At 40.4% G+C, this 25,606-nt stretch overlaps 1 protein-coding gene across 2 annotated transcripts in view; it reads right to left on the bottom strand.

The window, feature by feature from the left end:
* The window catches only part of stau2 (staufen double-stranded RNA binding protein 2), an 89,244-nt gene that overhangs the window by 55,885 nt on the left and 7,753 nt on the right, over positions 1-25,606 (bottom strand). For both annotated transcript variants that reach the window (XM_078280226.1, XM_078280227.1), the window contains exons 6-7: positions 11,830-11,989; positions 6,803-6,910 (exon numbers count right to left, since the gene is read on the bottom strand). In XM_078280226.1, the coding sequence (XP_078136352.1) occupies positions 6,803-6,910; positions 11,830-11,989 (268 nt within the window). The remainder of the gene's footprint in view (positions 1-6,802; positions 6,911-11,829; positions 11,990-25,606) is intronic.

The raw sequence follows: 25,606 nt of genomic DNA, 5'->3' as shown, positions 1-25,606 counted from the left end.
CTCCTGCTCTCCTTTTGTTGAGCTCAATTTGTGGTGTAGACAGCACAAATTGTTGCAATCAGATGCAATCTAGGAACAGTTCATTTGAACCCAGTGACCGATAAAACTGATTAAACTGATAAGCGGAACCTTGAGCATTCCTCAAATACTTCACACATCAACACAGACTAATACCAGACCTTGAGGAGAACAAAGGATAATGTGTGCATACCCCTTCTTCTCTTCTATATAACTATACCTACACAAACTTGCGTTTCCTTTCAATAAACTGTACTGACAATGTGAGTCTGGTGCATGAAAACCAAACAAAGAAAGGTAAAGCCTTATTCATCACGCTCAGACAAATTCAAATTTCAAAAGATCAAATTGGCTGAAAAACATAACTCCTACAACATATACAAAACACTCCTATTACTGCAGAAAGTGATTATTTTTTTTAAATACAGGCTAAACATGATATAGTTAAAGTTAAAGTTATATATATTAGGTTTCCTGATCCTAACAATTCCTACTTGGGTAACTGCAGGACATTCGTGTTAACAGGGCTGACAGTGGCCTCGTGTTTACTGTCAATGTGCCTGTCAGCATTCCTGCACAATACGTTGAACTATACAGTCAGGATGTGTGTTGTAGGGCAGCCTTGAAGCACTAGCTGTCCAAGCTAACAGCCAAACTCACTCCCACCCAGGGGCTCTGCTCTGGTCTTGCTCATCACCAGAGAAAGGAAATATAACATGGCAGCTTCTTGCATGTTACAACCTTCAATGGGACGGGATACATCCAATTTCTGAACCTTTTTTAAATCAGTCGATGGTGTTGATGACACTACACATAACTAGCTCTGGTCAGCTGAGATTATGTCACTTGGAGAAAATAAATTTGACCTATTAACAGAATGTACAGTAGATGTAAATTGTGTTTGGTTATAGACCAGCAGACACAAGTCTCTGATGCTGTTGCGGTGAATGATGGGATGTGCAGGAGAGGAAGCCTCTTCAGCTGTCCTCAAGTTCTGTGGCTGCACTCAATCACTCTTTCAAGCTTTTTCTGTCTCCTTGTCCATCACAGGCACTTCTAAACATGTGCACCTATTCACTTCATAAGCTTAGATAAGGCTACATATAAACTAAGCTTCAGCAGCTACATATTTACCATTCCAACGTGAGTGTTGCATTGATCTTCCCCTCTTACTCTTTGTAAGAAAGCGAATAAGCTAATTTTACCAAAATATCAAACTGTTCCTTCAAAATAATATATAGCCAAGTTATGCTCCATTAAGATCACAGTATAAAATCTGTATGTTATAATTAATTGGCAATGGGATTATTTTGTCAACTAAAGAAACCAATGACACTCTCACATCCAGTGATTTGCTCAAACATTTGTGGCTTTGTTATTTAGAAATAATGGTCATTTTCTTTACAGAGACAAATGGTCAAGCACGCGTTTTACTGAGGCAGAGCTCTTTTTAGGCCTTTTAAGTTATCTGCTTATCCAAAACACTGGGAACTCACAAGAATACAGAAGAAAAAGTGCACTGATAAGACTCACTTGTGCCGTCTTAAGTGGAAACATACAGTGGAAACGTACAACTAAGAAGAACCAAAAAATAAAAAATAAAAAATAATCAAATGTGGCCTGTATATGTATAAGGTAGAGTCAACAAAGAGCATGAGACAAAAAAGTGTGCATCTGTGCACACGTCACACACTCTTGGCGCGGGATGGCGGCAGACGAGCTGCAGTCAGTCTCCTGGCAGACGACACGGGATCTGCGGCACACCGATGGGATTTCAGCACTTCCATTCATTTACACGCACCCCCACACACACATACATGCAAACAAACACACAAACACACCCGTCTACCACCTAATCACAAGGATCAGGTTGTACACAGGAAACATTTGGTAATTCAATGTAGATTTTTTTCCCTGATCCCCTTCTCTTCTTGTCGCTTCATCTCTTTTTTTCTCTAACATGGGAGGCCTTCTCTTCGGCTTCTCATAGAGACATTAATACCCTGAGCAGTCTGAGGATCCGTGCATGCGAGACCTCAGGTACTCTGGGAGAGGAGGCTATGGGAGCAGGGTAGGACAATGGTGTGGAATGGTAGAGGGAAGAAAGGCTCTTTTGTGACGAGCCGTGGATGGACAAGCCCTGAGGGAAGCTGCTTCTTGTAAGATGGGTGGTTCTTGGCCCGGACCCTCTTCTCTTGTGTCCTCCTTGGAAAGAGAGCCTCCGATCCAACACACAAGCTGTGATTTATAGATTGGTTCCTCTTTGATGCTGACATCTGTTTGATATTGCCTGACGGGGGGATTAAATGAGCCAACTGGCTCTCAGGGTGGCGGCGACCATCATCATTGCAGAGGGATGGGAAAGCAGACACTCGCTAGTGGTGACTCATGGGTAATTTCATGCCCCAGTGAGGGCAGGGAGGAGATGATGTGAAAACATGGCTGCTGTGAAAGGCATTCACATAAGAGATGACCGTTACAGTTTTGTGTACGTTTAATGAATGTGTAACTGTGAGTGTATGTATGTGAGTTTGACTGGGGGTGTGGGAGTGTACCATTTCTTCTCAGTGCATCAAAGACGACACGGTAAAGGGGGTGTGACATAGCTGGGTAGGAGATGATTTGTCTAATGAGTTATAATGTAATGGACCCAATGGGGAAAAAAAGACCCATAAGACGTGTAATTCACACTCTCTCTCTAACCACAGCGTATGCAGGCAACACGCTGATTGAGGATGAAAGTGAATCTGCTGAAGAGCCATCAGGGGTGTTCAATTTTATTTTTATTTGAGGGGGAAGACAAAGGTATGTCATGCCAGGAGAGGGAGAGGATAATTGCCTCAATGCAGCCTGGCCTTCTGATAGTTTAGTTTGACATTGCACAGGAAAACAAATGTGGCGTGACTGATATGCAGAAATGGAGAACAAAACTAATCAACTAACAGTTTTTGAGTGTAAAGAAAATGAAAAGACAAAAATAAGGGCAAGTAAAACTGTTCGTCTGACTTGTTTCCAGCCTCTCTTTAAGAAACCAAGTTAAACAGGGTCGTCACTGCAGGCCCACAAATCACAATTTGTGAACTAGGCAAAGAATAGCTGTTGACGGAGATATGGATAGATGGTAAAAATTAAGACAAAGTGGAGAGAAGTTACTGATTTACTGCTCATCAGACAGCAGTAAGGAACACTGACAGTGAGCAGAACAGAGACTGTTTGGAGGAATGTGGCTGTGGTCTGCTTTTAAAAAACCGCCGCTGTCAGCTTCCAATTTGGAGGGACTGAAAATGAAAGTGGCGTAATTGCTGCCAGTGACAAAGACATGGCAGATAATAAATCACATCACATCAGCTTTAGCTGGCTGAAATTATTAATAGTAATTCCAGGAAGGATAGCCATGTCACGCTCTAATGAGCAAATGCGTTTTAAAACAAAGAGGAGGAGAGGGGGCGATGTAAAAGGGAGGATTGGACAGCTTTCCAGATCATTTTTCCAATGTTGTGTAAACTTTTATTAGCAAGCAAAGTCAACAGAGTGAGAAGAGTCTCCCTCCCTTCCCTCCATCCCTGTCTCTCCATTTCCTCTCACCTCCCAGCCGACTATCCCTCTAAGCCTCAACAAGCAACCACCTTCTGTGTGATGTTTGGGGGTGATGGTAGGAGAGGTGGAAGGCAGGGATTCTGCAGAGGAAGGGAGGGGGCACACAGAGTAAACTGAGCCTCCCTTGTTTTTGGCACCTTGCAGAGTGCAGTAAAAGAGAGGGGAGTGAATATTGGATGTTGGATGAGTCAGCTGAGATATGGTAAAAGCCAAAAAGAACAGACCCTGCAGGTCATGTAAGGACAAACTAGACTTCTTTGTGGCTTTAGAAAAGTTGGGGACAGTGGCTCTTATGATTAGAAAAGCAGCGGTAGGATTCCCTGTAATGGCCAGAGGCAACTTGCTGGACAAAACTAAAACATTGACCAAAGTGGATAACCCTTGTCTTATCCAGTGGAACATGCCAGTGGGAGATTGTAGCAGCATTGGGCAGCACCCAGCTGAGTTTATCAAGGTCACCAACACTTCGTTGCAAAAAGCTTTTCTCAGATGCAGTTGTGAATATGTTCTGGTATTGATTTTAAAATCGCGAGAAATCAGGGGTGTTTTAGGGCGTGGCTATGATGTGATTGCCAGTGAAAGTGTGTAACGTAACGTAGAGTGTAAGGGCTCCTTTCTCACTCTTCCCTCTCGTCTAAAATCGTCACATCCCCAACCAGGATGGCTGCGCCCGTAACGGCAAACTCAACAACTCATAGCCGATCTCCACAAACCAATGGGTGACGTCACACATGCTCTGTCCATTAATATTAACAGTCTATGGGCGCACACCTAAATTGACCTGCAACGCAATTTTTCTTATTTCCCCCATTTTAACTGTTTTACTGATAATGCTTTGGGGATAAATACATCAACTACAATGTGTTGTTTTATTTTAGTTCACGGTCACATTTTAATTGAATGGTGCTTAACAAATGCACATTCAGAAATGTAAACGAAGTAGCCTATTATTGTCAATTATAACATTATAATTGCCTCAGCCCCATGGAGGGTCTACCTCACTCCTCTTTCTTTTTTTTTTTTTAAACACTAAAATAGCAATCATATCTAAGGTGATTAGACTTTCATGGAAATGGGGAGTATCTAACACCCATGTGGGAATTATTGAGTGATGAGGGAGCCAGAGACAATGAGCTCACGACACTCATACAAGCACTATTTTACGAGGTAAATAGTTATATATTTAGCAGCCTGTACTGTATTTTTTTCAAAGAAGCGGTCTCCGCTCTCTGCCGTCTCGAACGTTACATCTCTCGCCCAAGTGAGGGAGCGGTACCGCTGCGTGTGCAAATGTTGAAGCTGACATTAGCATTTATGTAAAAATGTAAATAAAGCAGTGAATGTTTTGAATTGAATCAATTACTCACGGACCCTCCCCATCTCACAAACATTGGCCAACTCTGGCAGACTCGCTTTCTCCTTTTCAACGTGAAATAATTTTTTTTTATTAAATTTGCAGGTCGCACACAGTTTTAAAAATTACTCGCATTGTCTCAAATAATGGTCACAAAATGCAAACATTCGCTGGAGCCCTGAATGCAATGATGTGAAAAGGTAAATCCCAAACAAGAGTTTTTTTTCTACAAAGCACTGTGGTTTCAACACACACACACACACACACACACACACACACACACACACACACACACACACACACACACACACCAGTTGCCTTTGCTAAGGCTTTAAGAAATGTTTACACTAAGCCCTTTCACACAGCAAAGGACATTTTTTGTATTACAAAAGATGCGATTCTGTTAGGATTTCCAAGACTTGGCTCAGCAGATGACAGTGATTGATTGATTGATTGATTGAGAGCTAGAGCTCAGCCACAGTCAGCTGCAGGTGCAAGCAGCATTGCTGGTCAAGTACTGAATTTCCATTAGTTTAGTCTAAATCTACAGCTGGTAACACTTTCTATGTAATGCAGTGAAATTGAGGTAATTTGCTTGAAATTGAACAGCTGGAGTTCTAATTTTAATTTCAATAGCTCTGTATTGATTGCCTCAATGACTCAAATAAAAAGGCCGATTTTAAATTTTGACTGATTAGATTCAATCATACTGTAATTCTGTAAACTGTGTAGGACCCAAAGGCAGACAGTAAACCGAGCAAATGAAGGAACCGGACTCTTTGTGTTGTAAGTTTGTAATGTAAGACAATAAAGGCATTTTGGCTGAATTGAGGGGGAGGCAGAAAGCAAAAGGCAATGTTACAGATGGTTTTATAGCAGGGTTCATACTCAACTCATATTATTTCCTAATATGTTCATGCCATTACTGGGTTCCATTATTACAAATTTATATGGGTTATGATGTGCAGGTGAGCACTGTTCAAGCCCTCGAAATGTTAGTTAGAATTCTAGTCCAAATCCCAAGGTTCACATGTCATGCTGAATTACACATACATTTGTGCAAAATAATGAACAAGACAGCATTGAAGCCATAAAAAACATTAAGTGTAAATATTAAACGCAGGTGTGATATAAGTTTTGGTTAACTTATAAAAGTCTGTTTTGGATGAAATTGTGTCCAAGACCTTGCTTTACAAAGAAAGATTCATTTCAAGATTTATTAGAGGGCTCAAGTACATGTAAATGTCAAACTTTGCAGCTAAATAATAAGAGACCATTTGAAGAGGAACATGTTAAATACAGGTTTAGAAAAAATGATATAATACAATTATAAATATAAGCCCATCTAATTCTGTTCACTAGGCTGACTGCTAAAGGAATTCATCTTCTAGTACCATATTATTGACATTGAGCAGCACCTTATCAGCTGAATCACCTCCAAAGGCAATGGGACCACATCACTAGAACCCATACCAATGTCCTCCATCAGTCCAGAAACATTTTGAACTTAACACCATAAGAATTTCCACAAGCCTTAAAAAGGCAGAGAGCCATTGAACACTTCCTGTGCATGTATTTTTTTTGACTCTCTTTAAGATAAATGACCTCACTGATGGCAAAATGAAGCAAACTGTGTAAACGCACATGTTCTTGCAGCATTCTTATTCCTTATAATAAGGGGATATAGTGTTATCAGTGTGACTCATTCAGTTCCTAATTAGTGGTTTAGTTTTTGTAGTACTTACATCATGACTACACATACTTTTCCTATCTGTGTGGCCTTATGCTCATAATAATGGCATCACATGGCCATATTCGTCATGTTTTTCTCACCTCGAAGTTGACAGATAAGTTCCTCTTCAAGGCAATTTCGTAGACCAGGCTGATCTCTGATTTGCTGGCATCAGTGCCTTCCTCAGTCTCCCCTTTTTCCTCTGGGCTCTGGAAGAGAGGGGAAAATAGAGGTCAGAGGTCAAAATGGTAAAAGGGGACATACTGATCGTTACTGCTCAAACTGGTACCACTTTTGAAATGATTTGTTGTTCTGTAACACTAGTTTAAGTAATGTATTATCCACCTGGAACGCTTTAGTAGTTCTTTTTAGTTGTGGACTGGTAGATAAACCAAATATTGTTACAGGTTAGCCTGACTCATATAACTAGCATCACTGGTATGGTCAACTCAGAAGAGACGGCAAAGCTGGAAGTTTCGTTTACATCATTTATGTCCCTGTTTGGAAATATTATGGTCTCCCAGCAACACTGGAAAAAGGATGGAGTGGATTAGACCACAAATAAATGTGGACACTGTTCAACCTACTAAATGTCAGGTAACATTATCTCTGTGGAAATAGCCTTCATGTGCAGATCTTTGCAGAGATGTTCCGATACCGATACCAGTATCGGCTCCGATACTGCCTGAAACGCTGGTATCGGTATCGGGAAGTACTGGAGTTTATGCACTGATCCGATACCACGTAATAAAGCCCTAAAGAAAAAATACGTTAAAGTAGTTTATTTATGTTCTTTTTCCGTTATAACTGACTGTCAAACTGGATAATAAAAGAACGTTCTGTGGCATTCATGTTTCACAAAGAGTTTAACCTGAGCCAGACCGACAACAAAGATAGAAATAATATCACATCCATACAGGGATAGTATACAGTTCTTAAAACATAATAAAATATATGACACACTAGTATCGGATCGGTACTCGGTATCGGCCGATACCCAAGTTCAGGTATCGGAATCGGTAAGCAAAAAATGGTATCGGACCATCTCTAGATCTTTGTATTAAGTTGGAGCAGTACAGAGATATTGTCTTGTTTTCTTCTAGTTGACTTAAGGCTGATTTATGCCTCTGTGTCGAATCGACGGCGTACCCCTGCAGACCCCTCTGCATCGACGCGAACCCCTCTCCAAGCCCTCCGCCATAGCTCAACGTGCACCTCCAAAAAATTTTAACTTTGCGTCGAGGCGACGCAGACCGCAAAGACTGTGATTGGTCAACTTGTCCTGTGTGTTGATAGTCAGTGTTTCAAGCAGCCTACTGTGGGGAGTAGCAACATGCAAGTTCACTGACATAAGCTTTGCGAATAAACTCTTTCATTATAAATGGAAAGAAAATGCATCTTTTGCTATTAAGAACCAAAAAACTGTGACCCCAAAACTGTGGCACATATCAAACCAAGAATTACACGACACACCTACAGGGTGGATGTCAGCCGAGCTGCTGTAACGAGAAGCCTGTCTGTATTCTGGATGATCCTTATCCGATATGGGATTGAGAACTTAGTATTCCAGGACTGGTGGTCCTCTGTCTGTACAGGAAAGTCTCCTAAGTGCGTTAATTATGAGATTTCTTGAATATTAACTCTCTCTGTTCTAGATAGTCAAATTATTATTAGTGAACATCAAGAATTGTAAGAAGAAACTAGAGAACCAGGGCTAAAATGTGTGCTTTCATCCGGCACATTGAAAATGAATAAGGAAAAGACAGTTAAGGTCAGTGGGGAAACACCAGCAGATTTCATTACATTACATTTCTTTAGATTCGGACGGATCCAACATTGGCTATGTTAAAAATTGAGACAAAGACATTTTTCTCAATCCACAAACTTTGCTGCCCATGAATCTATGAAGTCATTCTGGACATAATATCAGATGACTCAGGTTTAAGCCTTCAGTTTGATGTCTTATTTTAAAAAGTTGTTTAAATATGGATCAGACAGACTAAATGATGATTGCATTCACCTCGGAATAGAAGTCCTGCTATTTGTCCCTTCTACTAATGAACAGTTTGCGCCATAGAGATCATATCATCAGCTTTAAACAAGGGGTCTTTGGTGCCAATTGTCTATGGGAATGCAGTGCTGTCTCAATCTTTATCTTCTCATGTCCAGCTCTTTGTCTGATTACATCTGAATGGCTGCGGTCTTTCCCTTTGGGCTTCTTCCCTTCTCCTGCCTCATTGTGTGACCTGATCCGACGCATGATTCATACTGTGAGATCTCTTGGATTTCACAGGAAACAGTCACATGGTACGATGCACCTACCGCACTGGGTGAAAGACCTCACATTGGCGAGAGGCGCGTGGTGTGTGTGTGTGTGTGTGTGTGTGTGTGTGCTTTGATTAGTGTGTCCTGAGACATACACATTCTGCCTCTTGTATTGTATGTATGTGGAGAGAAACCTGAGTGAGTCAGTCCAAAGGGCCTCATCCATTCTTCCTTCATGAACTGTTTTCATTAAAATACTAATATGTATTCATTGTTCAAGGTTACATGCTCCTCTGTCACTTTTTCAAGCATTCTGAATACGTTTGATTGAATAGTGTGAATCCCCGCTCAAGGCTGCATTAACAAGCCGCAGGGTGTAAGCATCCGCATCTGTCTGTGGGTGTGTATTAGCGTGCAAACCGGAATAACTAAGCAGATCAGAGACCTTCCTGTGACAAAGACAAATAGAGGGCTAAATCTGACTTTGGAGCTGCTTGTACTTATGGATTTACTGGACACAGAGAGTCCTGGGAAAAGAATAAACAAGTGAAGCTATGTGGGTTCTTCACTTGACAATAACTCTCACGCAGAAGGAGCTGTCTGAATGAACAGTGACTGTGGGCGAACAGAATGCTTCATATTCACATCTATGCTCATGGGCAATTGATTTTGTAATAGGGCAAAATGATTCTAGATCAAAAGGATGGGAAGAAGGGTCTCCCAATGGAGAGAGTGACTTAATTCTTAGAAAAGTGAACGTTTTACTATAAAAAAAAGGTTGCAATTCACAGATCTAAATACATCTTCCTTCACACCAACCATGTCTTTTTCATAGAAACTAATGATGCAGATTTCCCCTAATAAATACCCAGTCACATCAGTGATTGTGAGGGAACCAACATGCTTTTTTTCAAGACAAGAAGCACACTTGTTTAGCAGCAGACATCATTCGTTTAATAGTATCACCAGCATCCGAACCAACTGGCAGAGATTTACGAGTTAAGTCAGCAGTTTCATTAGATAATCTATATTGCCTGAAGCCTTGTAAAGTTGGAGGTACTTTTTTGTTTCCTATGGTTACATATTGTTGCTCTACCAGTGTATAAACACAACACAATTAGAGCACCACTGATATTTACCTGTGGTCTTCTGACAAAATAAAACTTTGACAGCCCCATGGTTAAAAAGAACACTTTTAGCCCCCCCCACACACACACACACACACACACACACACACACACACACACACACACACAAAGACAGAATGACAGACGTATTGTAGACACAATGTGCCTCAATTTGTAAAGCAAGACTCAGAAGGAGCAGCAAACAAAGAGCACATTTATGGAGGCTGACGCCACAAGACAGCGAGTCAGGAAAGTGAGAGGAGCCAAAGCGTTTTAAATAACCATCAGGGATGCCAGGCGGTGAGGATACGGGGTAATTTGATTTCCGGTGGGAGATGATAACAACAGTTAACAGCTATGCCTGAGGGGAAACTCTGGAAAGGTATAGTGACATTGGGAGTAAGGAGAAAGAAAAAGGACAAAAAGAGAGAAAATACACTTCTGCCAGGTGCACACTAAACTATGGACACTGCCAGGCTTAATACATTAGAGTAATTAGAGCGGAGGAGGATTTGGATTCAATCTGATGAATGGTGTTTATGTATTCATCTTAGTATGTGCAAAAAAACACTGCATAACACTTTGAAGAGCTTCTCCGGGGAGGGCACCAACAGATCAACAGCGCAAATCCTGTCTTTTGATTAAGGTAAGGGTTTTAAAGTGGAAGGGGGTTGAGCAGAGAGACATCTGAGGTGAAAGTGGTCACAAGGTGACAAAAGTGCTGTAGAGATGAGGTTGCAATAATTGGAGGACAATTTGAGTGGAGATTGGAGTGAAGCAGAATTATTGACAAAACATCAGGTTTGGAATGGAACAGCTTTGTGGGGAGGAGGGGACAAAAGGTTTCATAAGACTGAAATGCGTGTTAGACAGCACAACTAATCATGTATAGTCAGACATAAGCATTTCAGTTTCCACATTAATACATGTTTAATGTCAGCATATAAGCTACATTTTAGAGCTATAACAAATAATTTTTTTTAATTGGTTCATATGCAACAAACCGCTTATTGATTTGAGTCATTTCCAAAGAAAAATGACAAAAATGTCCTGGTTTCAACCTCTGAAATTTGAGGATTTCAAGAATTGTTTGTCTTATGTGATGGTTAACTGAATATGAATATTTGAGTTTATAACTGTAATTTGGAAAAAACAAACATGTTAGCTCTGGGAACTCACATGTCAGGCATTTTTTGTTTCCTGACATTGTATATGCCACACAATTAATTAACAATTATTTATTATTATTTGGCTATTGATTTATTAATGAATAAGTTAGTTGCAGCCCTTCTACACTGGGATACTACATACTATATATTCACGCTGTAAATAGACAGGATGCAAATGTAAGATTCACAAAGTAGGGTTAATTGTTTGTGGTCCTTAAACTGTTTGGACTAAGTATTAATGAACAATAATTATAATCACATTAATATACTAACTATTAATATGACTTTAATTGTATTTGTATTTAATGTGTTTTATTTTAATATGCAATTAGTACAATACAGGGCAGACGTCAACAATTATGGTTGAGTGAGAAATAGAAGATTTTTCATTAGATTTATAAGGTCAGCCAGACAGAAGTCCATTTAAGCTTTTACAGTAATGGAACTGTACTGAAAATGGCGGCAGGGATTCTCAGAGGGGCAGTAAAAAAGCGCTTGTTAAATAACTACTAGTACGCACTGCTACTGTGAGGCTTTCTGTTTCTAAGTGCTTGTTTGTGCGTTTACCTGTGGTGGCCGTTCAGGGATGGGTTCGTTGCGCAGGGCTTGCAGGGCCTTCATGGCAGCATTGTGTCTGGCTGCTTGGCGGGTACGTCCCTCGCCAATAAACTCATGACTCCCCACAGACAGCTGCACATAGAAGATCTTAGGAACAGGATAATGGTACCTGGAATAAACAAAACAACAGAAGGGAGAATAGAACATTTATTCTAAAATTGTCTTATACATTATGAGCCAAGTTATCAATTCACACCATTTACACTGTTCCCAAATTAAAGGCCCACCACTTCATCAGGGTCAATTGCTACACAATAGCCTGTTGGCCAACCACTTGACTGATTGCTATTGAATCTCAGCTCCGGGATGGCAAACAAAGCACAGGGACTTATATATCCTCTCCTCTTTCTTCTGGCCCCGAACATAGATTTTCCTCTCTTTCTTTGGGTCCTGACAGAGCGGGACTGAGCTGTCACCGAGCAGATTTAGAGGTCTGTGAGTCTGCATGTGTGATACCCCCTCCTGGGTCAGGGGGAGAAGGGCTGAGAATGTCTGCCGGAACGAGAACAAGGAATGAGAAATAGTGGGAAAGCTTACAAGAGAGAAGAGGAATCCAAACTTTTTTAATAACCGTCTCCCTGCCCTCTTTCTTCTCTGCCACTATTCACTTATATTCTCAAGGACATACAGCCACCATATGTGGTTGACACAAATGGATAGCTGAGTCTTGACTAGGGTCTGGTGCCAAATGCATTATATATTTTAATGTTTGGCCAAAGCATTGAGCTTTTAATGAGAGAATGAAAATCAGTAGTTGTAGTGAATGTTGTGGAGTTAATTAAAACAAGCCTTTCAAAAACGCAGCAATCCCTTTTCTCCGTGTATACATATCTGTTCATTTTCAGCCATACCAAAACATCCTACTTGGCACCGCAGCAGCCGTGAGATGTGAGATTTAATACTTGATTGGAATTTGGGGAACACAAGAAGCTTGAAAAACCCAAGAGGGCAAGGAAACCACTGGAAACTTTTGAAGTTTCTTTCACAACTGCACATCATTAAATAAAGAGATCTTAAGTCGTAGCGCCATATACAACAGCAGCCAAACAAGCGCTTTTTGATATGTTTGAAAACTACAAACACTCCCCTTTACTGTATGGTAATGTTTTTTAATGACTGACATCGAATGTTACAAGTCATAAATTCTCCTAAAAATATAAATATCTACAGCCACGCTGCCCTGTGAGGCTGTACTTAGGCAGAGCAGTGCTCAGCACAATATGCTAACGTTTGTGTGCCAACATACTTAATATGACAATATTAGCATGCTGACGTTTAGCACGTATAATGTTTACCATTTTTACCATCTTAGTTTAGCATGTTAGCATGCTAACATTTGCTAATTAGCCCTCAACTCAAGAGTACAGCTGAGGGTTGATGGAATGTCATTACGTTTACTAGACAAATAATTTGACCTGATGATGGCACTATATGAAAAGTCAATGAATGACCAAAGTTATTACAATATATCCAGAAAAGGACGTGAGTGTGTGTTCCAGATAACATGGCAATCCATCCAATAGTTGTCGATAAATTCAATCAAAACCACAAATGTGAACCACACGGTGGCTGTATAGGAAATCACCAAAGTCAGTGGTATTCACTCGCTCAGAACAATGAATGTGTGTGCAAAATTGGTAGATGTTAAGATATTTCAATGGATAAGTGAAACCTTTGACTTTGGCATGATATGAAAAATCAGGGAATCCCCAAAGTCATTAGGGTTAATGATTGGGGCACCATGCATATCTGCACTAAATATCATGGCAATAAATCCAATAGTTGTCGAGAAGAATGTCAACCTAATGTTCCCAGATATCAGCAGTTACTTTGGTGAGTACAGTGTTAACACAATTGATAGACGCTATAACCTAACTGTGAAGATAAGATAAGTTGTAATAAACTGGAAATATATATATATATATATATATATATATATATATATATATATATATATATATATATATATGTTTGACCAAAATACCGGAAATATTGCCTCTTTACTGACAGTAACTCTTACGAGAGAACTCTTAACAACAAATTCCTCTGAATACCCCCCCCCCCCCCCCCCCCCTTCTTCTCGCTCCCCCATGTCTCTCCTCAATCTCCTGCAGAGCAGGCCGAACAATAAGTCAGCGTTTTACTCCCAGAATTCCAGCAGGTCTACCTCCAGCCCACAGCTCTCCTCTCATCCGTCTGCTCTCAGCTCCTCCTGGCCACGAGAGCCTTCCCTGGGCGGGGGCCTGCCTGGCCCTCGCACGTCAAGTGTGGCCCCAGGGTCTCAGAGGACATGCCAAGTGCAACACGGGCTCCAGCCAACAGCGCTGAGCCGAGATGGGAGCAGCTGGGGTTGGAGCGCTGAGTACAGGTGCAGATAGGAGGAAAGAGAGGGATAAGAAACAGAGAGGAGGGAGACTGAAGAGAGAGAGAGGGAAGTAAAGAAAGAGAGGGACATGGAGGGAGGCCTGTGGGAGACGCTACTCCACAACGTGGGAAAGTAGTGGCTTACACACAAGCAAGTCAGCCAAGAACACAGGCGAGCACACGCACACACATCAAAATCGTGCAGACAAAAAAGGCAGGAAAATCACGTCAGCGCTCTGTGGCCAGTACAAAAATCAGCACATTCTGGCTGGATCTGCCTGTTCTGTGTTATCAATTATTATTTTTGTTATTATTATTACTATAGAGGGGGAATTGGACCAGGGCACCTGTAGGGAGGGTGTGGACTGCTGAAAGGCAAAAAAAAGATTAATACAAAAAACACCACTGTGTCTGTGTGATGATGTGTGTATGTGTAGCTGCTGTGAAAACCGAGATACCACAAGTCAATCAAATGATAACTCATCAGCATTTAGGAGTGAGTAATGAATTTGACTTTGAGAAATGAAGCTTCCCTGCAGCTCCCTTTAATGTGGGCCACGCCAGTAAAGGTTACGCTTTCATCTTTAATCATTCAAAGACTCATGAACACAGACAGACACATTCAAAGACACTGGAGTTTTTGAGCCACACAGTCTTATTCTGAGAAATGGGAGATATGGTATTGCAATTATTACTATAAATGGCAGGGTGACATTTCGGCTGGAAACTATTTTCTCCTGTGGCATAGAAAACATTTTGCTTTCTAATTGCCTCTGCAGAAAAAAATACAGCCCATTCTCTCTCACTGCATGTGTTACACTTGTTCCTAAACCATTGTTTTGCATATTAACATTCACGGCACCAGATACAGCCACTTGTTTCCATATCCCATGTCATGTATAGTACAGTGATGTCAGGTAGATCATATCAATATTCTTGTTGTATAATAGAAAAATAACACAGCTCACACACAGGAAAGTACCATGGTACAACCAGTGATGGGAATAACACCGTTATAAATAACGGCGTTACCAACAGCGTTACTTTTTTTCAGTAACGAGTAATCTAATTGATTACTCTTTACCCATCTTAAGAACGCCGTTACCGTTACTGCCAAAAAATGCGGCGCATTACTATAATTGAAGTTGTTTTTCTTCGTCAGACCAACTAGGTCTCTGAGCCGAGAAGCAAATACTTTTTTTTACTGTTCTTCCTTGGTTAGTGGTCAGTGCACGAGACAAGCGCATAAATGCTGACGATTGGCTGAGGTTGAGTAAAATTTCATGGTAAGTCAATCAGAGGTAGAGTTGGGCGGGTGTTTGAAAGCACACATAGTCGGACACACAACGAACACAAGCGGGTCAGTCAACGAGAGACAGGTATGGCGAGCCCAAATAATCCCAAAGTAGCCTTCTCTAAATGGAAGCACGCATAGTCGAACACACAACGAACAACACAAGCGAGTCAGTCAACGAGAGACAGGTATGGCGAGCCTAAATAATTACATTTTGTCCAGTTGTGGCCTGTTGAGAGGCAATAAATATAAAAAGTTCCAAAACATCTATTGTGTTATTTGTATCGATCCACATAACATAATATCTACATACATGGCATTTGATTGGAGGCCAGTCTCACTTTGTCCCACAGCAACATTAAAATAGTTTAGATTTGTGTATATTGTTTCGGTTAATAATGTATTGTATTAAGTGTCCATTTCTTTATAATATTCAGATTTATCATAAATAATTGAACATGCACATGTATTTTAAGTTCCGTTAAAGAGGGGTGGAGCTGGGGTCACATTTGAGCATTTAAAAAAGTACTTGAAAGTAACGCAATAGTTACTTTCTGAAGTAACTAGTTACTTTTATAATTTGTAACTGAGTAACTCATTTAGTTACTTTTTGGAAGAAGTAACTGTAACCAATTACTTTTTAAAAGTAACTTGCCCATCACTGGGTAAAACAGGCTATGTAGTACATTTGATGAAAATGTATCAGACATGCATTATTGTTTCCATAGCTGGATTGTACTTTACTTTTATTTATTTTTGGTTAGGTATTGTGTTTTGGTAAATCCCGCATTATTTTCAGTAGTTACTGTGATGTACAATATTTATTTATTTATTTATTTATTTAATGGTGACAAGCGAAGTTACCCCATTACAGCAGCGACGCAGTCATGTCACGCCCACTTCAGAGTCAAGCTTATCACTGCATCACCGCTGTTGTTGTTTTCGTTAAAAAAAAATCAATAAACGGTGTTCAGTAGCCGTTCTGACTATGTTTCAATAACGAATGTATGCCTGCCGAATGCATGTGAGCGAGTGGAGGGTCCCAAATTTCCACTCCTCCTCATTGCAGATCAATTTTCCTCTGCCTCTTAATGACAACAATCGAAAAAAGAAAGACATTTGGACTATATAAGCTATAAAGAATGGACTACTACAGGATTGAGTGCATTTGAAAAGTTTATTCAGGAACTATTTTATAACAGCCGGGAACTGTTATGGCGGGAACCATGACGGTTTGAATGCGGTGCGAAGAAAACAATACTGTGACAGCCCTAATGGTGACCACATCAAATCAATAGAATAGACTAAAAAACTAAATGCAAACAGACAGTGATACAAGAGCTTGTGTAGTTCTATGGAAGTGTACTGAAAATGTTTGGCCTGCAACTTAACACAATGACACTTGACCATGTTGCAGATGGTAGTGTATAGAAAGACATTTTCAACAGCTTTGACTGGCAAACCGGTGTAGACCACAGCAATGAAAACCAAATGCAGCGCTTCCTTTAAGTCATAAACCTGCCATTTTGCTCATGAGAACACATTCAATTCAATTTTGTTAGGAATATATTGCTGCCCTTAATCAGCCCAGTCAACTGCAGTGGTTGTTAGAAACCCCATTGGTGGTCACCTATTCTACTCACTAGTCATCAAATAAAATTGTCATTAAGCTATGCAAGACTGTTGATACTTTAAGCAGTTCATGGTGATTTGATAATGTAGCACAATAATATGTAATATGTGAGTGATCTTTGTATAGGTGGGCCCTTGCATTTATAGTAGAGTCATGGATATTGTTAATGATTTTTGCGTATAGCTCTCCGTGACTCGGCCTTGGACTGGTGCTGTAAAAATTGACTCTAAAATTGGTCGTGAGACGGTGCTGTCATTTCAGTTGGTCTGTGTTGTTGGGTTCTTTTGATTATGTGTCTTATCTGTTGTGTATTGGAGGTGTAACTCTTTTTGCTTCAGAAGGAAATAAAAAGGTCTTCAAAGTTCATTGGACACTGGAGCACTAATCCAAATGGGATAAATGGAGTCAATGTGATGGTAGCGCTGTGGTTTCACATGACATTATTTGTCAGTAATTGCTTGTTAAGCGGCATTGTTTCACGTAGCCCCCTGGGTTAGGGTTAGGTTTAAACAGGTTTAAAGTGATAATAAGAAACTGAGAATCCACAACTAATCATTTGATCAGACTTCCCCTAAAGGCATCTATGAGATACTGTATTCACTGTGAAGGTGAAATGGTTTATGTTTTGGAGCATTAGGATGTGAATCTTGCAGCAGAGATTTGAATGTTTAAATGGAATTTGGCACCAACACATATCAAATCAGTCAGGTGTAAAATGCAATAAGTGCAAATGTGAAGCAAAGCGTATGTTGGCTCACCATCCAAGGCTTTCAACCGGTCACTATAAGCTCTCATACTACAGTTTAATAAAACCAAACCTTTTTTCATTAAAGTCTGTCATGGGAGCATTGTATTTTCTTACCTCATATCCCTCTAATGTACTGCTGTGTTTCTGTGCAGCAGACAGCTGCTGTCTCATACGGACTACTCATATCACTGCCTTCACCGACAACAGCTATTTATCAAGAATTGCTAACAGACAAGGTGCATAAAACAGAGGTTTCATAACGGATTTTAATTAAATTGTCCAATCTGACAGTGTTCATTGTTTTTACTGTTTGTTGTGGTTGCAATTTTGAACAAGAGATTAAAGCTCTCTTTGTGCAAGCTCTGTAATCAGTGTGCTGTCTCTGTACCCTCCTTCCATGCCTGGCTCACGAGAAGTCACGGCCCAATGTAAACTGACCCCAGCTCTCCCTGACCCCAGGGACCAGGTTTCAAAAAAGTGTGTTTTCAGGCAGTGCGTTTACTGGATTTGTGTGGACGACGGGCCCAAACCATGCTAAACATGTGCGTTTGCACCAAAAAGCGTCTCTGTGTATATGGCCCCTTAGTTTGATTCATTTAAGATCAGGTGAGAACAGTGCTGTACAAACTCAGATGTTCAACACTGACACCCTTAAAATGTAGATTTTAGAGCTGGAGTGTGGTTTGCTTGTGCTGAGAACACAACACAAACCATTTACATGATGTTGATAAGATTCCTTTATTGTCATTGCATGATACATATAATTTAATTCAGGTACACTACCTGAGACGGTGCTAAAAAATATATATCTTTATCTAACATTCACACACGTGCAACTCACATACACAATTGTCAATATATGTGTCAAACATGTTAAAAGAGTAAAAGAGTTTTGTAATAATAATTTTTATTTATAATAACTAATAATTTATACTGTTTATTGATCCCCAGTGTGGAAATTACAATTTACACTCTGTTTGTTAGAAATCACTACACACAGGACTGAAATACACACACACACACACACACACGCTCAGGACCTCAGTGGGCTGCCAGTGCTGAGTGTCCTGAGCTCTGTACTTTGGTCCGTACTGGGACTTGAACCAGCGACCCTCCGGTTCCCAACCCAACTCCCTACGGACTGAGCTACTGCACCAGTTGTAATAATAAATAAATAAATGTAATAATGTTGCACAGTTGTGTCTATAAGGTGTGTGATTTCAGTGCAGTTTAGTGTGGTAATGGCTTTTGGATAAATACTGTTCATCAGTGTTCGTGGTCCGTGCTCCGATGGACCTGTATCTCTTCCCTGAGGGGACAAGTTCAAACAGTTCATGTGCTGAGTGATGTGAGTCCTTTATGATAATCAATGCCTTCCGCAGGCTTCGGGAGGTATAGATGTTTTTCAAAGTAGGCAAATGTGTGTTGGTGATTTTCTCTGCAGTTTTAATGACTCTTTGCAGAGCCTTGTTTCAGCTGCAGAGCTGTTGCCATACGAGTATCCCATAGTTGAAGACACTCTTAATGGAGCAACGGCAGAAAGACACCAGAAGCTGTGGTGACAGATTAATCTTCCTGAGAGTTCTCAGAAGTAGAGTCGCTGTTGTGCTTTTTTAACCAGTGGGTTTGTGATTGTTGTCCATGTGAGATCCTCCAAAATGTGAGTGCCCAGGAACCTAAAACTAGAGGCTCTTTCCACTCTATCTCCTTTTACGTACAGTGGCTGGTGATCAACCTGCTTTTTCCTGTGGCCGGTTTGTTAAGAAGTCCTGTATCCATAGGCAGATGATATGGTGGAGGCCTAGGTCGAACATCTTGATAAACAGTCTGCTGGGTATGATGGTATTAAAGGCAGAGTGTAATCCACAAACAGCAGCCATGCGCATGTTCCCCGTCGTTCCAGGTGGAGCAGTACAGGGTGGAGTGGGGTGGGAGAGCAACCCTGATGTACCTGAGGTACCAGTCTTTCCAGGCATTAATGATTACTGGTGTTTGTGTGAAATGTATGTAATCATTGTGGCAGGATACTGCAGTCTGCTTTGAACTGGCACTATGGTGGAAGTCTTAGTGCCAGTTGCTCAGATTTCCTTGTGAGCTCTCAAGTGGTAGGACCACCAAAGAAGTGCAGCATCACTCAACAGAATAAACTTTGTTTGGACTTTCCCTGCATTGAAAAGTATGATGAAGCAAAAAGACAGATCCTCTAACAGTAATATGGCACTGTAAATGCATCTATGCATAGTCCAACAGTGTGTCTACCGCTGGTATTATTCAAACCAAAGTAAACTAAGCATACATTTGTAATAGATTTGTGATATTTCTGTATTCCTCATCACTTCTGACACATCCAACCACAGGATTGATTAGTTGCTGTGATATAGTGTAAATTTAAGAATCTGTGTCCCATATATAGAGGTCTACTCCTCGACGCAACGGTTGCAGGTTCGACTCCAACCTGCGGCCCTTTGCTGCACGTCATCTCCCCCTTCCCCCTTTCATGTATTCAGTTGTCCTATATAAATAAAGACCTAAATTGCCCAAAAAAAAAATCTTAAAAAAAAAAAAGAAACTTAAGAATCTGTTCCCCCCAAAAAGGGGTCCTCTATGTCAGAATTACAGCAACTATGGTGGAAAAAGTAGACTCATACAAACACCTGAGTGTACACTTGTACTGTAAAATGAATACAGACGGAACATGTCTGTTCATGTGGTGTAAGGACACAAAACACTTAAATGTGTACCAGGATGCTTCTATGCATCAGCATCCTGGGTGGAAATGCAGAAAGGGTGCATAACGCATTGTAACCTGTTATGTGCCTTAATCAAAAGCCAAGATCAGCACTATACTATATGTATCTGTATTGGATCTGCTGATTATAAAGACAATTTGGCTAATCGTCAACTACAGAGTGTTTAGGAAGAAAAATCTTAATTTAAAAAAATTGTAAACCAAACCGAAAACCCTAGCCCTAACAGATGATTGATTCTTTCTTTGATTTCTTTATTTCAAATCTGCATTAATTCATTTTTTTGGCCACTTGGGGGCAAGGGGACAAACTACAAACACAACCTTAGAAAACTCATATGGCCAATGTGTTAGCAAACAGTTTCCTATTTACACATTCAGCAGACACTGAACATTAGCATATATTTGGTTTCCTGTCTTTGGCCACCTGGTGTAAGTAAGTCTAATATTCACTCTCCTTTGAACTCTGTTTTGGTCTCCACCAACTCCTGGGGGAAATATCTGTCTCTTTAGCTGCTAAGCGTTCCACTATGTTCACCAGCTAGTCGCTAACTTCGTCTGTCGGCTGTTTGCTGGGCAGGTAGCGTACAGTGGGTTTATTTGCTTTTTCACTTGAAACAGCTAGTTATTAAGAGTAATGAAACAAAACAGTTAGGGATAGTTCAGATATTTTGAAGTGGTGTTGTGTTTTAAAGGGGTTGGTTTGGATTCACCAAAGTCACACAATAACTAGGTTTGGGTACCGAATTCAATACTATTTAGGCACTGACCGAATTGCCTCTATAGTATTGAGTATCAAAAAATGCCTCTTTATTCAATACCAAATTTCTATACTTAAAGGAGTAAATCTCATCAGCATCAGCGAGCTAATAAGTATGCGGCATGCTTCTACCAAGATCTAATAATGCCCGTGATTGGCTGTCTAAAGTAACATGTCGTAGAGACACGCAGGAAAATCCCTATGTATGCCCTTAGTTAATATACAAATATTAAATAGCGGCACTTAAAAAATAAATAAATAAATAGGAGGCGTCTTTACACACCTATTGGTGTAAAATTCCAGAAAGCCAATACAACATTACTGTAGGTACTGAATCCTCTGCAGCACAGGTGACTCACTCTTCCTCTCCGTTTCCGACAGAGAAAGCAGTAACGGCCAGCTCTGTATCTGATCATCATCATCATCATCACAGAAGGAAATGTCACAGAGCAAAGCACCCCCAGTCATTCAGCCCACTGTTCTTCCAGCTGTCATAATGTTACTGCCATAACCAAATGAGGACTGGGAGGAGGTGGGCGACTTCTGACTGCTCTGCTTTGCTCAAACAGGGAAAGTCCTATCCAAATTCCAACTCTGACCAAATGCAGGATGCAGGCGCCCCGCCCCCCTGGGATCAGAGCAGCAGGAGGAAAGTTGGGAGTGCTGTGGATAGACTGGATGAGCCCGGTATGAGTCATTGGAATCAGGTGTTCCAATGATAACACGGTAGTCAGGGATTGTCCACCAAAAAGGTTGATGTAATCACATTTCTTGATAACAAAAATATTTTCCTGATTCAATCATTTATGTGAATCATTTGGGCTGAATTTCCATATAACGTTTCACAGCTCAGTCACTGATTTAAAAAGCTGAAAAACACGCATGTTCAGTATTTGAGAATGAACAATAATGACCAAACGCAATGGTGTGGTTATGGACTGCAGGATAACAGAGATGAATCACTGATTTAAAGGTGGACTTGGATGGTAAGAAATCGTGCACAGGCCCTTCACCATAAATAAGATTCATTAAGACGCTGATAAATGCACAATTCATATTATCGCCATATTTTCGCATCAGGGCACTTTCTGAATGAATCAATACTGGTCTTGGTGGTGATTAGAGCGCTGATGGATCAGAGCCAGGCTGCCCTTTTAATGGTAAGATTTTCCATCAACATGACTCGGGATCACTCTTATTCATCATAATAGGTAAGGACATGGGCGTATGGAAACCTTCGCTTCCCTGCAGCATCATTAAGGTGACTGATTGTGGATGTGGCCTGTCACTCCACCACATAGTCAGTCATCTGATGAAGAGAATTCATATTCAGAAGGTCTTGCTTTCATTAATCCAGGGCTTGGCTACACTGAAAGAAAGAGACCTCATGAAAACATAAGTGACCTTGGGATAATATATACCCCTACGCCTTCTCTATTTTTCAGACACACACATCCCCTCACCCCTCGCTCTTCCATACAAAACGGCATAAGAAAACAATACAGACCATGAGGAACAGATACTCTTAGAAACACATCCCTGTGACATAGGACATTGACGGACAGATGCTGCAAAACAGATTTACTCCTCTACCCCACAGACATTTATCTTTCACCCCCTGTTTGTTCCTGCATGGATCAAATAGTAGAAGATGTGAGCCAGATGAGAAACTGTCTGCTGACTAGACTCAGTTACCCAACACTGCATCGGAATCACTGACTTCTTCTGGCAACGGATCCACATTTGAAAAATAAATCCCACACATTTGGCATCAGAATACCTTACTATAGGACTTTAATGAGCCAAAGTTTATGTAACAAGCAAAACAGACATGTTTGCTTCTCTGTTATGGATTTTCTGTGTTTTGTGCTTTAATAAACAAAGCTTTTGCAAGTAAATACTACAGATTACACTGCAGAGATCTATAATCTTGAAAGCCTATATCAAATCACCATATTCCTACCTTGCCTGTTACAAAATGGGTGCTCGATCACCTTAAGAAAAGCAGTGCTATAGGATTTTTTTTAAAATAAGGAAACACTGCCATCTGGAGGGAATCATAATGTCTCCTGGAAATGACACGCATACAAACCTAGAAATGCACACTGGCTTTATGAAATGTGCCGTGCTCTCAGGAACAGTGTGCGCTCTGGAGCCACATAACTCAGCTTCTGTAAACTGTATGCACAACTTATGCTACTTTGCCTCTGTATTTAAAAATATATCATAATATTTAGAACATTAATAACACCATAAACTACTATAATAAAATATTTATATCAAGCTGACAGTCTTAAAAAACATGTATGCTTTGTCTTTTAAACATAAGTGTACCAATTTCTCATTTTTGCTACCATCATTGGTTGATGAATTTCTTGATGCTGTCTACTAATAGACTCAAAAAGTGGCATCCTGCCCTTTCTTAACCGAGAGTATCAGTCTACCTGGATTTCTTGTGAGGCAAGTCAAACACATTCTAAATAACATTCCTTAACTGACGGAAAGGGGATCATTAATTGCACCTCTGTGGCATTTTTATGGAGTTTTGGAAATGGCTGGATGGCTCCAGTAAAGCAAAAGAAAACGAAGAGAAGAAAAAACGCTGACAGAAACTGAGTGCAAAGGGACCCCATGAGGGCACCACATTCATCAGTTTAGAAAACATATGGAGTGGAGGGCCATGTCTGCCACACATCTGAGCCAGTGGGATCAAAGATAAAATGCAGTTTGAGGCCATCCAAAATATATCAAGGCCATGTCCACACTAAGTTAGATAAATCTCAACGCTCAAAGCCCTGTGTTTTAGCCACCTATCCATTCCACAAATGAAGCCAAAAATGAAGCTTTTCCAAAGTGGATAAATTCAAAAGCACTAGACTTTTTTTTTTAAATGTGGATGGGGAAAACAAAGCTATCATTAGACACAGCCATGTGGTGTGTGGCAGTAATGTGAACAAGACAACTGACTGTCCCCTCTAAAGCTTAATTTATAGTTTCAGCGTTGCACTCCAATATAGGTAGTCACATAGTACAGGCGTTATGTTTATGACGACTTTGCTAAAGCATTGGACTGAATGTGAAGAACTGAAGTCCAAGTTTTGTTATATTAAAGCTCAATTTAAAGTGTACTTATATATGCGTTTCCTTATATTCTGTCCTATATATAATGTTACAATGTCAGATGTTCATAGTAAATGAGGCCAAATCTTCAAATAATGAGGTAAACGTATGTAAAAGTAATCCCTGTGAGCAAAAACCTCAGATTTCAGACCGTTCTGAACACTGACGTCAAGCTTTGTAAGACCTTAGGGAGCTGTGATATACATGCCGTGGAAATTCAAACTGTAAATATACGATAGTTATGCCGAAAGTGTAGCAACAATATTTTCCTATAGGATTAAATGGGACACATAGCCTAGCTAGCAGCTCTTCCTAAGGAGACCCCTCATATTCACAAAATGTCTTAAATTGAAATCGGACAAAAGTGTTAGCTTTGTTAAGACCTTAGGGAGCTGTGATATACATGTTGTGATGGAATTCAAACTGTAAACATACGATAGTTATGCCGAAAGTGTAGCAACGACCTTTTCCCATAGGATTAAATGGGACACACAGCCTAGCTAGCAGCTCCTCCTAAGGAGACCCCTCAAATTCACAAAAATGCATTAAATTGAAATCGGACACAATTGTTAGCTTTATAAAACCTTGGGGTAGCTATAATATAAGTGGCATGACGAAATTCAAACTGTAAATATACTCTAGTTATGCCGAAAGTGTAGCTAACTAGCCGCGATCTGTACACATAGGATTGAAGGGACTAGCTAGCAGCTAACGAAATCCCTCATGTTCACAAAAATGCATTAAACTGAAATCGAACACAATTGTTAGCTTTATAAGACCTTGGGGTAGCTGTAATATAAGTGGTGTGACGAAATTCAAACTGTAAATATACTCTAGTTATGCCGGCAGCTGGCCAGCTCCACGGAGCCCCGGTAGTCCAGTAACCGAGAAACGGTGACTTTCACTGGGTATGGAGGTTTCCGCTTTCTCGTCAGACTGTGTGGAGCTCATAAAGTCTGACACATCTTACCAAATTTGCAATTGGCCATCAATTTTCGTAAAACGGCCCATATTTGAGCTTTATATAGTTGATTTCTCGCATAAAAAAGTATCAGAAGTGA

Source organism: Sander vitreus, chromosome 22, assembly GCF_031162955.1.
Source record: "Sander vitreus isolate 19-12246 chromosome 22, sanVit1, whole genome shotgun sequence".
Classification (NCBI taxonomy): Eukaryota; Metazoa; Chordata; class Actinopteri; order Perciformes; family Percidae; genus Sander; species Sander vitreus.
Note: the sequence above shows the minus strand (reverse complement) of the source record. Positions and strands in the feature narration are given on the sequence as shown.